The sequence below is a fragment of the Nothobranchius furzeri genome, chromosome 16 (genome assembly GCF_043380555.1).
Source record: "Nothobranchius furzeri strain GRZ-AD chromosome 16, NfurGRZ-RIMD1, whole genome shotgun sequence".
Taxonomy (NCBI): Eukaryota; Metazoa; Chordata; class Actinopteri; order Cyprinodontiformes; family Nothobranchiidae; genus Nothobranchius; species Nothobranchius furzeri.
This window is the reverse complement of record NC_091756.1, coordinates 38836229-38852227: the sequence shown is the minus strand read 5'-3', so window position 1 is coordinate 38852227 and position 15999 is coordinate 38836229. Positions and strand designations below refer to the sequence as shown.

Here is a 15999-nt window from a genome sequence, read left to right as displayed (position 1 = left end):
CCTGTTTGTCTTTGTAATTGATATACAGTGGGGCAAAAAAGTATTTAGTCAGCCACCGATTGTGCAAGTTCTTCCACTTCAAATGATGACAGAGGTCAGTAATTTTCATCATAGGTACACTTCAACTGTGAGAGACAGAATGTGAAAAATAATCCATGAATTCACACGGCAGGATTTTTAAAGAATTTATTTGTAAATCAGGGTGGAAAATAAGTATTTGGTCAATTAAAAAAAACTCTACTCAATACTTTGTAACATAACCTTTGCTGGCAATAACAGAGGTCAGACAATTACTATAGGTCTTTACCAGGTTTGCACACACAGTAGCTGGTATTTTGGCCCATTCCTCCATGCAGATCTTCTCGAGGGCAGTGATGCTTTGGGGCTGTCGCTGAGCAACATGGACTTTCAACTCCCTCCACAGATTTTCTATGGGGTTGAGGTCTGGAGACTGGCTAGGCCACTCCAGGACTTTCAAATGCTTCTTACGGAGCCACTCCTTTGTTGCCCGGGCGGTGTGTTTGGGATCATTGTCGTGTTGGAAGACCCAGCCACGTTTCATCTTCAAAGCTCTCACTGATGGAAGGAGGTTTTGGCTCAGAATCTCACGATACATGGCCCCATTCATTCTGTCCTTAACACGGATCAGTCGTCCTGTCCCCTTAGCAGAAAAACAGCCCCAAAGCATGATGTTCCCACCCCCATGCTTCACAGTAGGTATGGTGTTCTTGGGATGCAACTCAGTATTCTTCTTCCTCCAAACACGACGAGTTGAGTTTATACCAAAAAGTTCTACTTTGGTTTCATCTGACCACATGACATTCTCCCAGTCCTCTGCTGTATCATCCATGTGCTCTCTGGCAAACTTCAGACAGGCCTGGACATGCACTGGCTTCAGCAGCGGAACACGTCTGGCACTGCAGGATTTGATTCCCTGCTGTTGTAGTGTGTTACTGATGGTGACCTTTGTTACTGTGGTCCCAGCTCTCTGCAGGTCATTCACCAGGTCCCCCCGTGTGGTTCTAGGATTCTTGCTCACCGTTCTCATGATCATTTTGACCCCACCGGATGAGATCTTGCGTGGAGCCCCAGATCAAGGGAGATTATCAGTGGTCTTGTATGTCTTCCATTTTCTGATAATTGCTCCCACAGTTGATTTTTTCACACCAAGCTGCTTGCCTATTGTAGATTCACTCTTCCCAGTCTGGTGCAGGTCTACAATTCTTTTCCTGGTGTCCTTCGAAAGCTCTTTGGTCTTGGCCATGGTGGAGTTTGGAGTCTGACTGTTTGAGGCTGTGGACAGGTGTCTTTTATACAGATAATGAGTTCAAACAGGTGCCATTAATACAGGTAACGAGTGGAGGACAGAAAAGCTTCTTAAAGAAGACGTTACAGGTCTGTGAGAGCCAGAGATTTTCCTTGTTTGAAGTGACCAAATACTTATTTTCCACCCTGATTTACAAATAAATTCTTTAAAAATCCTGCCATGTGAATTCATGGATTTTTTTTCACATTCTGTCTCTCACAGTTGAAGTGTACCTATGATGAAAATTACTGACCTCTGTCATCATTTTAAGTGGGAGAACTTGCACAATCGGTGGCTGACTAAATACTTTTTTGCCCACTCTGTGTGTTTGTCCCTAATTAATACGTTCATTGGTTGTCTTGTAGCTATTGTTAGCCATAAAGGTATTTCAGTGCATCACATTATTAAAGATTATTAATAAAAGGTGCTTTATTTAGTATAAATCTGTATTAAAGAGCAAAGGGAGCCACTATTTTAAAGTCAAAACTGTTAATAGAGTTCTTCTTACTGGATCTGGATCTTACTGTAGTACTGATTTCTACAAACCTAAGTAACAAGCAGGAAAACATCACTTAGTTGTTAGAAAATGGTCTAAAAATAAATAAAAGACTGTTTTTTTTACCATAAAACCCAACTAAGACACACACACACACACACACACACACACACACACACACACACCGGGGCCTTATCCTTCTCTGCTGATAAAAGTAATGAATGAAAGTGGTCCACAAGTAAAAACGTGTCCCAAAATCCTAATAATACATCTAAAGATCCTTTGATTTCTACATTCTACAATCCATCTATACATTAATTGCTCTAAATAATTTGAATGCCTAGACTGAATCAAGATACCTGACCCTGGCTAACAGGTACAGATCACAGGGTGATTGCTGTAAACAGCACCACACACACTGCGGTCTTGATTCTCCTGCATCACAACCACTGAATACAAACTTACTCAAATTAATCACTAAGATGTCTTTCATAGCTCCCGATAATAATCAAAGGTTCAAACTCTGTTTCCTAGTATTTCAGCAAGAGTCCTGTGAATGGTTAATTAGGTTATTTATATTCTAAACAGCTTATACCAAATTTTCTTCTGAGAATAACCAGGGCTTCTGAGCACTGGTGCCACAGGACCAAATCTTCACAATTACACAGCGCTCTCTTGTGGCGTTTTATTGCTACTGCAACTAACTAAACTCGACAATAAAACCGAAAAAATAATTATAATTTGGCATATTTTTATGAATCCTTGTCTTCCATCTAATTTTATGATAAATTAATAGAAATGCTTACTTCAAATTCTAACCAGTTGTCTTTATAAGTGGTTTCCTAATCTCACCAAATATTTGGTTGCAACAATATTAGTCATTGAGTGGATATTTTGACACTTTGAATTCCCGTTATTTAGGCTTTATGTTATATTTTATCTGTTTCGTTTAGAGTGTTAATGGCGCAAAAAGGCACAGCAGCACGGGGTATTAATGTTTATCACAGACATAGTGTGAAAATAGAATATAATTATAGTAACTCCCTCATCTAAAAAATAAAAAGTCTGTTATACCAGTGTTTCCACATCTTTAACGTATTGCACTGACACCTATTGGTTAGATGTATAACAGTCACATTTTAGAATTGTTCAGAATACAAATAAATGTATAAATAAAATTTCTTAAGACCGCTTAGGGTGTTCACCTTTGCTGTTCACCTTCACCCGAGTGTCCAACACATGCGGCCGCAGGTCAGATGAAACAACAACAAAGTCGGCCTAAGGTATCCTGGTGCCAAGAGCGCATATGGACACCTTTATGTCTGAACATGGTGTTCATTATGGACAATCCATGACTGGCACAGAAGTCCAATAACAAAACACCACTTGAATTCAGATCGGGGGGCCGTTCCTCCCAACCACACCTCTCCAGGTCTCACTGTTGTTGCCCACGTGAGCGTTAAAGTCCCCCAGCAGAACAAGGGGGTCACCGGAAGGAGCGCTTTCCAGCACCCCCTCCAAGGTCTCCAAAAGGGTGGGTAGTCTGAACTGTAGTTTGGTGCACATAGACTGTACATAAGACTGTGGTCTGTGCATAAGCACAGACCACAGTCAGAACCCGTCCCCCCACACGTAGGCAGAGGGAGGCTACCCTCTAACCCCAACATACAGGCACCAAGATGGGGGAGACTAGTATGCCCACCCCTGCTCTGCACCTCTCAGTGGGAGCAACTCCAGAGTGGTACAGTCCAACCCTCTCCAGGAAACTAGTTCCAGAGCCATGCGTTGAGGTGAGTCTGACTATATCTAGTCGGAACCTCTCAACCTCGTGACATTCCATGTGCCAAGAGCCAGCTTCTGTAGCGGAGGATCAGACCGCCAAGGTCCCGGCCCTCGACTACCACCCATCACACACTGCACCTGACCCCTTTGGCCCCTCCCACGAGTGGTGAGCCCATGGGAAGGGGGACCCACGCTTCGGGCTGTGCCCGGCCGGGCTTCATGGGTGAAAGCCCGGCCACCAGGCGCTCGCCAACGTGCCCCATCTCCAGGCCTGGCTCCAGTGGGGGGCCCCGGTGACCCACGTCCGGGCGAGGGAACACGGTTTTCATTTATATAATTCATCATAAGAGGTCTTCGGGCTTCGTTTTTTATGTGAGGTCTAATTTTTGAAACAGAACTAATGTCAATAAATCCTAAAAAATCGTGAATTAGTGGCCACAGCAAACATTTATATAACAATACTTGTACCAGTTGCCTACTTTCCTACGACCCATAAAGAGGAAAAACGGAAGTGACGTTGCTTCTTTACGGTCGCTTTCGGTTCGTACTTTCCAGAAAAGATGGCAGCTGTTGATATCGACGTGCCGGTAGACACAGAGCCCATGATCCACATTCAGGACGACATGGAACGGTGACTATGTGACTTTTATTTGTGTTTCACCGTAACACGTGAGAAACGCCAGAGTGAGCTCAGCCTGCTGGTGGGAAGCGTTCGGAAAGCGGTCAGCGCGGTCACAGCAGCCGGAGACGAGCTAGCCTAGCTTAGATAGAGCAGGCTCACCGTCCTCTCAATAGATGCACATTTCACCGCGTTTTATAACACACGGCCTTTGAAATATATGTTTTAGACCGTCTAATTTAATTATATCGAATCAAGATCGAACTGTGTGCGTTGAGAGGACGTGGCCATATAGACGCATTCAAACCTGTTTGATCACGTGTTTTAAAAGAGACAATAAAACAGATTTATTTGACATGTTTAGATATAAACAAAGAGTAGTCAGTCCAGAGGTTTACATAGAAAGTCGTGTGCAGTTTAGCTATCAGAGAAGCTCACGACATCCGTGACATTTCCATGTGTCTAAAAACATAATATTGCAATAACTGTCATATTTGTTCTCAAACATCTCCAGTTTTAATCCAGTCTTAATCCGGAATAGAAGACATGCTACAAGTTGGTGACGGACACTAATTTTATCAGAATATTTCTTCACCTCCAGCTGACACTAAGTAAACTGGTATCGGTCATACTTACAGAACTTTGAACAGAATTTATAGACAACAAAATGCTAGATGAGTCATCAGCTACAAACTCTTAACAGCAGAAAGTTTGTTTCTTTTATGACTAGAATGTCAACACATTGGATGTGAACAATTTTAAGTTATACATTTTCCCTCGGCCCTAACTCCCAGAAGCACCAGCACTATAAAGGTTTAATAAACAGTTTTGTAACAACACCAGGGTTATAACTTGCAACTATGTGAGCTATGAATTTGTTAAATCTGACCTGGTGAATCACTGGTAGTCACACCCTAGTTGACACATTCATCACAATAACTAGAATTGTTATACCTAACAGCACTTCTGCTATTACCCCCTCTGTTCGCTGAGCTCCATTGGCTATCGTTAGCTGCACGCATCAAATTCAGATCACTAGCATACAAAGTCCGAGATGGTACGGCTCCCATCTACCTGAATCCCCTTGCAAAGGCTTACGCCACGGCCCGGCCGCTCCGGTCATCAAAGGATCGTGGGCTAGCAGTGCCTACACCATACTCAGGACAATCTAGACTCTTTTCATGTGTCGTTCCACAGATGTGGAATGACCTTCCAAGCACGACCAGAACAGGGGCTTCCTGAAGACTCTGCTCTTCAGAGAGCATCTTCTGAACTAGCACCCGTCCCCCACTCTACTGCACACTCCTTGTTCACTTCCCTTTTTGGTTCAATATACCGCTGCCTAGGGTTGACCGATTAGTGTTTGTTGCTAGCCTCTTGGGCAACTTGCTGGCTTCATTATCACATGTAAGTCGCTTTGGACAAAATACATAAACATATTATTGCACCGATAGAAAGAAAACAATCGTTTCTAAAGCGCCTCTCAAGATAAAACTCACAAGACGCTTCACAAAAACAAAAATTGTAAAATATAAAAGAATTATGTTTTTTAAATGATTACAAATATGTTTAATTTGACCCCAAAAAAATTGTGATTAAAAATGTAAGAAAAGGTGGAGAGAAAATGAATTTAAAAAAAGAGGGAAAACAGGTGAGTCTTCAGCTGCTTTTTAAAGGAGACCACTGAGCCCACTGATCTCAGGCTCAGGGGGAGAGAGTTCCAGAGTCTGGGGGCCACAGCAGCAAATGATCTGTCACCTTTGGTATTTAGCCTGGTACGCTGCACAACCAGTAGGCTTTGATCACTGGACCTCAGGGACCTGCTGGGGGTGTAGGGACTAAGAAGATGACCAACGGATAGGCTTTCTTAATTGTTAGAATCCCTTAATGTTTGTAAGCTACATCCCAGATTAAAAGAAAAAGGCAAAAAGTGATGAAACCAATATTTTCACGTCTACCACAATCCCCATCAGCTTTCCTCAGCAAATTAAAGTTTTAATACCATTGTATCCCAGACAGCATGTAAGCTGATGCTTGACTGACCTATTTATTGTTCGGGGTCTAAAAGAAGCTTTCAGAGAAGTGGAATAACAGAGCAGCTTTTATAACAATAAGCCAGTTACCTTCTATTCATTGTTCTTGTTCATCCAGACATTTGCCTATTCATAGATATAAACTAATGTGAAGTATTCTTTCTTTACATGTTTTGTTCTTTTTGCCAGATGTTTAAATTCACCAGAGCTGATTTATTCTTCAGTACATCCGACAGCAGCTGTAGGTCCTTGTTTGTCTGCATCCATCTTCATTTGCATTTAACTCTCCCCAGCAGCGTTGCAACAGGCCAGTTTCACAGCTATGTTTAGTGCTGGACAATATGCGCCCTGCTCTGGTGTCCCAGTTTCAGGTGAAATACAACGCAGTCCTTTGAAATACTCAAATTTTACTTCATCTGCAAAAAAAAAAAAAAAATCCCTCAAATCCCAGATAAAAGCAAATGATTGCTATTGTATTTTTACAAAAACACAGAGGTAACTTGCTTCCAGCTGGTTTTGGTTTGTCTGAAGGACTTTGTTTAAAGCTAACGGACTGATTAGTTGAATGGTTTTAGTTTGTTTCGTTCCACATTGACCCCAGTGTCTGTTTTACCTCTACAGGCAGGCCGAAGGCTTCAAAGAGCAGGGTAACGCTTACTACAGCAAGAAAGATTACTCTGAAGCGTTCAACTATTACACCAAGGCCATTGGTAAGATTACATCAATATGCTGCATTAAAATTCCAAAGTAACCTCCCACGATTGACCTCGTCCATTCTTTTGACCTGTGTTGGTCTCAGTTCATCCTGTTACCAAACACCTTAGCGTGCCCTTTTCCCATTTTTGATTTAGCTTTAATGTTCTTTCAATAATTGTTTTATACTTTGGAATTTATTTTCACTTTTTAAATTTGAAGATGTATGCCCCAAAAATGCCAGTTACTATGGCAACAGGGCAGCCACCCTCATGATGCTGTGCCGCTTTAGAGAAGCCTTAGAAGACTCCCAGCAGGCTGTGCGTCTGGATGACTGCTTCATGAAGGTCCGTTTTAACATTTACCCTATCAGCAAATAACATGTGTTTGTTTGTTATGGACGGTGATTTGAAGAGTTATTGAATGTTTTTGTTTTTTTACCACAGGGGCATCTACGTGAGGGTAAGTGCCACCTGTCTTTGGGAAACGGCATGGCGGCCAGCCGCTGCTTCTTGAAGGTTCTGGAGCTCGATCCCAGCAACAGAGAGGCCCAGCAGGAGGTGGGAACTTCTGCAATATAAAACGCTTTCAGTTGGATTTCATTTTGAACACTGTTGAACTTGATGTGCTCACTTGGGTAAAGTGACTGAAGTGCACCTGGTTTGGAAATGATGCTAATGGTGTCATTTTCTATGTAATGATTTGTTTTAGAAAAAGAATGCAGCGGCGCTGCTGGAGTACGAGCAAATGGCTGACTTCGCCTTCGAAAAACAGGATTTTAGAAAGGTACCTTATAACACGCTCTAAAATACTTTTCTGATCTACAAGCACTGCCTTCCTTTTTGATTTCTTATAAACACGGGGTTAAATATTCTGTAGTCACAAGCACATGGAGTGTGTTCAGGGGAAAAGGATCAATGTTTTTATCCTTTAATTCTTGTCTCATTAGAAAATAAAACATTATTTACTTGAAACATCTGCCCAGCTCCATCTGTGTGTGAACATGTCCTGGTGTCAGGATGTAACGGTGGGTCAAACAGCCGTGGTCAGAGTAGAGGTGGACCGCTAATGCTTTTTCTATTGCTGATGGCGATATGTAGGAGACATGGTCAGCCGATGGGCCGATTTTCATGGCCAATATCTCGATGTTTTACACCATATTTTCATGCTAAAATGTCACTGCATACAGATATTACCATACAAAACCTTTCTGAAGCTGAATCTAACTAACTAACTGTTAAATCTTAACTTTGTGCACTTCTCAGTGTTAAAGTCAGACACCTGAATAAAGTTAATTTAGGGAGAATCTAAAAATAAATTTTAATAAAATTCTGCAACAGCACGGGCTGTCCGAGGATGTGCCTGACTTTATATCGGCTTTACTATTGACAAATATCGACTAATTTCGATGTATAAAAAAACTGTATAGTCCGACCGATATATTGGTCTACCCCTAGGTCAGAGTCACGTGTACTTGTTGGTCCTGATTGCAGGTGGTGTACTGCATGGACCGGGCCTTGGCTTCAGCTTCTGCATGCCACCGCTTCAAGATCCTGAAGGCAGAGTGTCTCGCTCTGCTGGGACGATATCCAGAGGCTCAGTCTGTTGCAAGGCAAGAGAAGCTCAGTTTTTATGTAAAGCTAATAATTTTCATGATTATTTAGTCCAAGTGTTACATTTTCCACTCAGTTTTAGATTTTTTTCTGTTCATATGCGAGCTTTAAAGATTTTTTAAGCTAATGCTATCTTTTCTTGTTTGTTTTTTATACAGTGATATCCTGCGGATGGACTCTACTAACGCAGATGCTTTGTATGTACGAGGCCTGTGTCTCTACTATGAAGACTGCATCGATAAAGCAGTGCAGTTCTTCGTCCAGGCTCTGCGAATGGCTCCAGACCATGAAAAGGCCCGGCTAGCCTGCAGGGTAAAGAGAGCAGAAGTGTGCCATTACTATGCAGTTTTACTGTTTATCATGAATGTTCTGATGCTTTGGCTGAGACGCAATTCTCTACAACTGCTGTAACTGACAGAAAGATCCAGAGTTAACAGAAATGTTATTCATACTAACTATTGTTAGTATGAATAAAATACAATGACAGCACATGACTTGAAACTGGGTCTGTAGTGTGATGTCATCAAGGAGATGAGGAGATTTTGACATTTTAACAGCTTCAGCTTCCTCCCCTGCACCCCCTCTCTCTTTGGAAGGAGCTGAAGGCGACACCTCATCATCACGCACACAAATGGTCTTGTAGCGTCAAGGGGGTGGGGTGCTGTGGCTACATGTTTTTGATACATTATTGCTCAGACACCTGATTCTAACCGCTGAATTATCACCTCAGCCATCGTCAGCTTCTGCTAAACACTCGTTTTATTCAGATCTGCATAGTTTAAGCAGGGAAACACCTAAAACGGTCAGGAGTCCGACACTCGCGATCGTAGCCCATCCCTGCTAACGCTTCAACATGCTAAAGCAACAGTTTGATGTAGCATTTGGTTGAATACCACACTAATTACTTAGCTCCAATAAACAAAAGATGAACTCCTTTTTGTTCCCCTCCCTCCTCTTCCACGGTTAGCTTGAAGTTTAAAGACTGACATTAAATCAGTGCAGTTTGAGTTGCCATTCGAGCTAGGTTGGTGTGCTAAGCTACTGAGGAATGTCAGTGTGCATCACCCTGTAGTGTACACTGGGCTTTAAGTGAAATATAATTATGAAAAATGATCTACCTAATATCATAGAACACAGTCAGATTTAAGCTTTTTAAAGTTCCTTTCAAATTTCAAACTATCACAGTGACAGTTGATTATAGTAGAAGATAGGGGTGGGCGATGGGATTATTCAACCATCGGTGATAGGCTGAGCCGTTGTTTTTACAAGAGGCGATTTGTTTGTGTGTTTGCCCTTTAGTTAGTTTTTTAATGACAAATAATTTACTCGTTGCGGAGGTAACTATCAAGAAAAGATCTCTCCATCAGTGCACTGAAGAGGAGCTCTGAGAGTGTCTGTGACACACTCAACGCTGTGCACAAGAGAGCAGTGTCGAGTGGAAGCTCTTCTGTCTTTCAGAGTCTGGTAGACTTCTGGTTATTTCACTTGGAAAAACATTTCCTGATTTTAAAACTTTGGCTTAAGTAGTGCTCATTATTCAGCACCCGCTTCAAGTGCGTCAGTGGAGCGTGGATTCATCCAGAACATGTAAACATCCACCAGTCTGTCTGAGGCAAAAGTCTAGAACCTCATAACCTCTTCAGCAAGCTCCCTAGAGACATTAGACTACACACGAGCTGCAGGTGATCAGTTCAGGTCTATGTGGAGCTGAAGGAATGTGCGTTGGGGCCGCAGCAGGTGAACTTGTTTAATTGCATCGTTTATGTTACTGGAGCGCTTTGATCAGCTTGTTGGGACTTGATATTAATTAAAAGTAATGAGAATGTAATGGTATTGAATGATTATTATTTTAAATACGACAGTGACCAGGATAAATGGATCATGCGGCCTCTGGCAGTGAGCAAAAGCAGCCCCCCTTAGAGTGCGTCCAAACGCAGCAGCGATTCATTTCATTTCCCACTCAGTCTCATAAAGGAAAGTAACCTGGTAGTCTTATGTTCAGAAAAAAACTGTTTGCTTAAATAAAATACCACAATGGTGGGCACCACAGGGAAACAAAGACAAAAACAGTCTTTTTAACACTTTTTCACTCTACCAAACTACAAATACAAAATTAAACAAAAATCAAATTATCTTCCAGCAAACCTATGCGCTGTGCTTCTATTTAAAAAAATCATGGTTTGGACTTCTGTGTTTGCAAATCAGTCCGTGCACCATGACGTTGCATGCACAAATTATTAGCCAACCTTGTCTTTTGTTTGACTGACGATTGGTGGTGGGGAAAATTATACAAATAGCCCAACCCTAGTAGAAGATGCCAAAACTTCTAATTGGCTGAAATAAAATAATCCTCAGTGTCATTTTATGGTCCTTTAAATTAAGAAAAGCCTGAGTGTCTGTTTTCCTCCTTACCCAGAATGCTAAAGCGTTAAAAGCTAAGAAAGAAGAGGGCAACAAGGCATTTAAAAACAACAACTTTGAAGCTGCCTACCTGCTGTACACAGACGCTCTAATGATCGACCCCAACAACATTAAGACCAATGCCAAACTCTACTGCAACAGAGCCACGGCAGGAGCCAAGGTAGGATGCAGGAAGTCGGCTGAAGTTACACACATTGTTCCTGTAAATGAATACAGCCAGTTCACTCATCTGATTACTTACCAACAGCTGAAGAAAGTAAATAAAGCCATTGAAGACTGCAGCAATGCGATCAAACTAGATGACACTTACATCAAGGCCTACTTAAGAAGAGCTCAGTGGTAGGTGGCATGGCTGTCCTAAGTACCCCAACGCTTCCTGCTTTGTGAGTTTTGTTGCTCAGTGTTGTGCAGTTTACCAGTGACTGTGTCTCTGCAGCTACATGGACACAGAGCAGTATGAGGAGGCTGTACGAGACTACGAAAAGGTTTATCAGACAGAGAAAACTTCAGGTTAGCTGCCATGCTCGCATAAGGTCCCTTTAACAGATGTTTACAGGTTTACTTGTGGTAACGGCATTTCTGTGGTGCCTCAGATCACAAACATCTTCTGAAGAAAGCACAGCTGGAGCTGAAGAAGAGCAAGAGGAAAGATTACTACAAGGTGCTGGGCGTTGGTAAGAACGCCACAGAGGACGAGATCAAGAAGGCGTACCGCAAACGGGCCCTCATGCATCACCCAGGTATCGTCTTCGACGCAAACATGAAAGCATGTCCCGTTATTTTCAGTTGATTTATTTAGACTTGGTTCTGCTGTCTTTCAGACCGCCACAGTGCAGCAACTCCAGAGGTGCAAAAGGAGGAGGAAAAGAAGTTCAAGGAGGTGGGTGAAGCCTTCACCATCCTCTCCGATCCCAAGAAGAAGATACGCTACGACAATGGACACGATCTGGAGGATGATGGTGGCTTCGATGGTGGAGGTGATGCTTTTATTTATTTTTTTTATCAGGACTGGCAGGCTCATCATTAGATTTAACACAAAATATACAAACCTGATGAAAAATAAAACAATATTTAATGTTTCTGTTACTTCATGATTTAATTTCAGTTTAGTGTCGGCGTGCTGTCACACCAAGCCAAAAATATATTAACGTCAGGAACAGTTTTATGTGGATTTTGTAAACTTCCATATTTTAGTTTTGCCTCTAGAGGGCGCCACAGGTTCCAGTTTGTTACCACAGTTACTGAAATGTTTTATGAAGCTTCATTTTGTAAAATAGGTGAGTGTGGGTTTTATTGGGATAAATAGTGGCCATTGTAGTTTAAAGAGCAAATTCCAGGTTAAATTTATTTTCTAATTCATATAAAATGCTGTCCAGAAAATACTATTTGAAATGCTTATTGTGGATATTTTGTTTTAAAATGCACAACCGCAGACTTTTTCTAGTTAAAAGTTTCCTTTCTCAGCAAAGCTTCTAAAAAGGCTCTTTTTTTCTAAATCTTAACCTCTGATGTAACCAAAGGGAGTTAGAAGTTGGGTGCTGCCTCCGCTCAGAGTGGAGATTGGATAGTTTTTAGCCTGGCCTGCCAGACTCGTCCTCCGTTTAATTCTGCACAGAGAAAGAGTCTGGTAACTCACAGGCAGAGAGGTACATGAGGGGCGGGACTAGGCAGCTCAAAAATAACCAATCAGATAATAGACGGAAATGCTGACTGTACCGCGCGACTCTGTAGTTCTTTAGCTGGCAACGGCGCAAACATCTTTTATTCTTTTAGAAGAAAGGCTTTAGCGCTTCTACTTTTTGTGGTTTTAAAGACATTCAGGTCCTTTAGAACAGAGGAAAGAGCCGCAGCGAACTCTGCTTCAGTCGCCATGTTTATGACAAACTGCATTGTGGTGTGTGATGTACAATACTCAGCACTGATTGGCTCGGTTAGATTTCTCAGGGGGTGGGGTTATTTGAATAGGAGAGTTCCCAGACTCTTACTCTGTGCAGAATTAAACAGAGGAGGAGTCTGGCAGGTTTTAGGGTAGAGAGGTCATGTTATTGAGTCAGTGTGTGTGTTTACTAGTTATGGATTGTGTTCATGTTGATGGTGTGTGAAGGCTGTACCAACTCCAGCCTGTACAGACGTCGAATCCACGGGTCTCCAGATAAGAGAAACAACGCCTCTATCCCTATGCCTGAGGGCGTTTTGTGCAGCTGAAAAGACGGGACTTCTGTAGCCCACATGGGTCGGTACCGAGACTGGGAGGTCCGCGCTGGGCTCTGGAGAACCGTGATGGGGTTTAAAAAATTAAATGGTGTTTTCTGGTGCTCAGATCACCATCTGAACCAGGTCAGAACCGACAACAAGAAGAGATACGCGGCTCAGCGGGACAGCTGGTTTCCGGGTCGGAACTGGATCAGAACCGCCGCGGACCTCCAGGAGAGGATAAGAATATTAAGAATAAGAATACCTTTATTAGTCCCTCAGTGGGGAAATTGCAATATTGCAATGGCTCAGGTACAGCAGGATAACAGCAGTAGCACACAAGATATTGCACAAGAGTACATAGTAATTATAAGTTCAGATAATTATTGCACATGGTAAAGAGAGTAGTAGTTAAATTGCACGTTTTGAAAATATGAAATTTGCAGTGGAAGGTTACAGATGTGTGGCTTCTATTAGCAGTGAGTATTACTGCGGTATCTCTCCTTCGTACAGCGAGGCCGGATCAGTCTGTTACTGAAGCACAGCTTTTAAAAATACCAGCTCAACTGGCTCGCTGGTGTCTGGGTCGGATCCAGCTCACAGAAGCCCGCATGAGCTCCAGAACCGGGTGAGAGGCGTCTGTCTCCCTCTCTCTAAGCACTAAACTACGTTACGTGAACGGCTATTACGAGTATGAAACAGCTGACAGAGGCTCATTAGTTTATTATTATCAAGTATTAATATTATATTATCTAACCGACAATATTTTAATTGTCTGGTACATGACAGTAGTCTGTACAATATTGTGATGTTAGCACACCAGTTTAAGCTAACATCGTTAACTCATCTGCTGCTCCCCTGCTGTTCTCCACAATCTCTCGTCATTGGCCGATGGTTTCTCCCTCTGGTTTGTCTCCGGTCTCTGGGGCGTGCAGCAACCTCATAACTTTATGGTTTTTGCGCCATCATAAGTAGAATTATAAACATTTAAGGTTTCCTCTGTGTCAGAGCCGCATAAACCTAACAGGACTCCCTCAGCTGACTTCACTTAGTTTGGCAAAAAAAAAAAACTTTCTCAGAAAAATGACTCTAAAAGCCTAAATAATTTATGTTTGTGTAAAAAATGTTTAAAACAAGTTTCTATTATGTTTCTCTAAACATTGGTTCATGGGAGTCTCTAACCTGCAATTTGCTCTTTAAAGACAAGATTATTCCTTAATATCAAAGTTCAGTTTGTTTAAAAAGTTTTAACTTTAGTGTCTATGTAAAATAACTTGATACGGCTCTCGTTTATTTTTAAATTAGTAAGTTACATTTTTCCCAAAATTTCTCCTCCAGAAGCTTATATTAATATCAACTCATATCTGTTCTTTGCTCTTTTATGTTTAGATTTTGATGCAAATAACATCTTCAGGACGTTCTTCAGTGGTCATAATGGAGGATTCAGCTTTGATTCCAGTTCAGGTGAGCTTTTGTACAATTAGAATGAAAACAATCAATCCAAAAGATGTGATCCTGTTAATGTTGTTTTTGTTCTTCAGATTCAGGACCTTTCTTCTTCCAGTTTGGTTAAAGCGAAAAAGCCCGAGGGGAGAGTGCATCTTTACACTGACACAAAAGTGGACCCTGTCACCTTGTGATGCCCGTGTTCCTGAGTGTGTTGCGATATCTGCCCACCATTCTCTTTACTAGTTTAATACTTTGACTTTTCAATTCACTCCCCATGTTGATGCTAATAGGCACTCGGAAGCATAATTCATAGATGTCAGTTATTGAACATAAGCACTTAAAGGTCTTTTCAAAGGTGTTTTTGTTTGATGATCTCAGCATGTTTTAGTTACCCAAGCTGACATTGTGTTTAAGTTTATCTGAATATTAGAATTGATTCAGGCTTAAGGTAAGAAGAACGCTGGCCAGTCATGAATGTGAGCTCATGATTTTTATAAGAAGAAGAAGCAAGATATCTGAAAGATTCACCTGAGACGTGCTGCTCCAGGAGAATCCTGTAGAATCTCAGGACACGGTCTGGAAGCCAACGCTGTTCTCCGGTCAGTTAAATTCAGGTTTTAATCGGCTTATTTGCCAAAACTTTCAAGTTCTGTTTTCATTGCTTTTCCGTACAGCGTTGTATATTTGACTTGGAATGTGGAGAATTATGCCTCTTAAGTCTTTCTTCAAGTCTATTTATATTTATTGTCTTGTACGTCCTCATGTCCTCTATACAGCAGGACGCTAGGGGGCCATGTCTTCCTCCCTTTTCAACAAACTAAATTGTATTTATTTGTTATCCATCCTGTCACATAAGGATTTTTTCTCAACCTTGGCCAAAATAATTGACTCGTTCCTTTTATACAAGTAAAAGATAATGGCCAACCCTGACATCCACTCAGGACCATCCACACATCTGTCCCGGTTATATTCTAGCGGTGCCTTACAGGGATAAGGAAGAGGTCAGTTAGATGTTGCAAATATGTTCCTGTTTGAGGTCTTCCATAGAAACCTTTTGGGTTTTTGGTCAACCTGGAAGTAAACATGAATTTCGCAATTGAAAGCTTCATCTTGTTGAAAATGAAAGGCTTTCATGCTGTCAGCCTCCTGCTGTGTACTTGTTTTGCATGTTTGATCAGTGCAGCCCTCACGACTCGTTCCACCAGTTTGAAGGAGAAGCAGTAGAACCGGTAAAGCTCCTATTGTAAATTGTTTTTCCATTTGAAATATGCATCATTTAACAAAAGTTCTCCTTTTTTATTATGGAAATAAAACTCTTCTTTTACTGTAACACTTTTGTCTTTGTCATGTCATCCTGTTCAGTAGTAAGGATTCTGTTGACTGGTGTTTCAATT

At 41.7% G+C, this 15999-nt stretch overlaps 1 protein-coding gene across 1 annotated transcript; it reads left to right on the top strand.

Annotated features, from left to right (window-relative positions):
• The first annotated feature begins 4090 nt into the window (after positions 1–4090).
• LOC107387856 (dnaJ homolog subfamily C member 7) lies at positions 4091–15538 on the top strand. The gene is made up of 14 exons (XM_015963085.3): positions 4091–4215; positions 6858–6946; positions 7152–7276; positions 7376–7489; positions 7641–7715; positions 8423–8541; positions 8701–8854; positions 10959–11123; positions 11211–11302; positions 11400–11473; positions 11557–11703; positions 11785–11940; positions 14546–14620; positions 14698–15538. Exons 1-14 carry the CDS (start codon positions 4145–4147, stop codon positions 14727–14729), a joined length of 1488 nt encoding a protein of 495 aa, XP_015818571.1. The 5' UTR covers positions 4091–4144; the 3' UTR covers positions 14730–15538.
• Positions 15539–15999: the final 461 nt, after the last annotated feature.

Coding starts and splice junctions, on each gene's coding strand:
- LOC107387856 (XM_015963085.3), top strand. CDS start 4,145: ATGGCAGCTGTTGATATCGACGTGCCGGTAGACACAGAGCCCATGATC. Junction 11,474..11,556: donor TCAGACAGAGAAAACTTCAG/GTTAGCTGCCAT, acceptor GTGGTGCCTCAG/ATCACAAACATCTTCTGAAG. Junction 11,941..14,545: donor TGGTGGCTTCGATGGTGGAG/GTGATGCTTTTA, acceptor TTTTATGTTTAG/ATTTTGATGCAAATAACATC.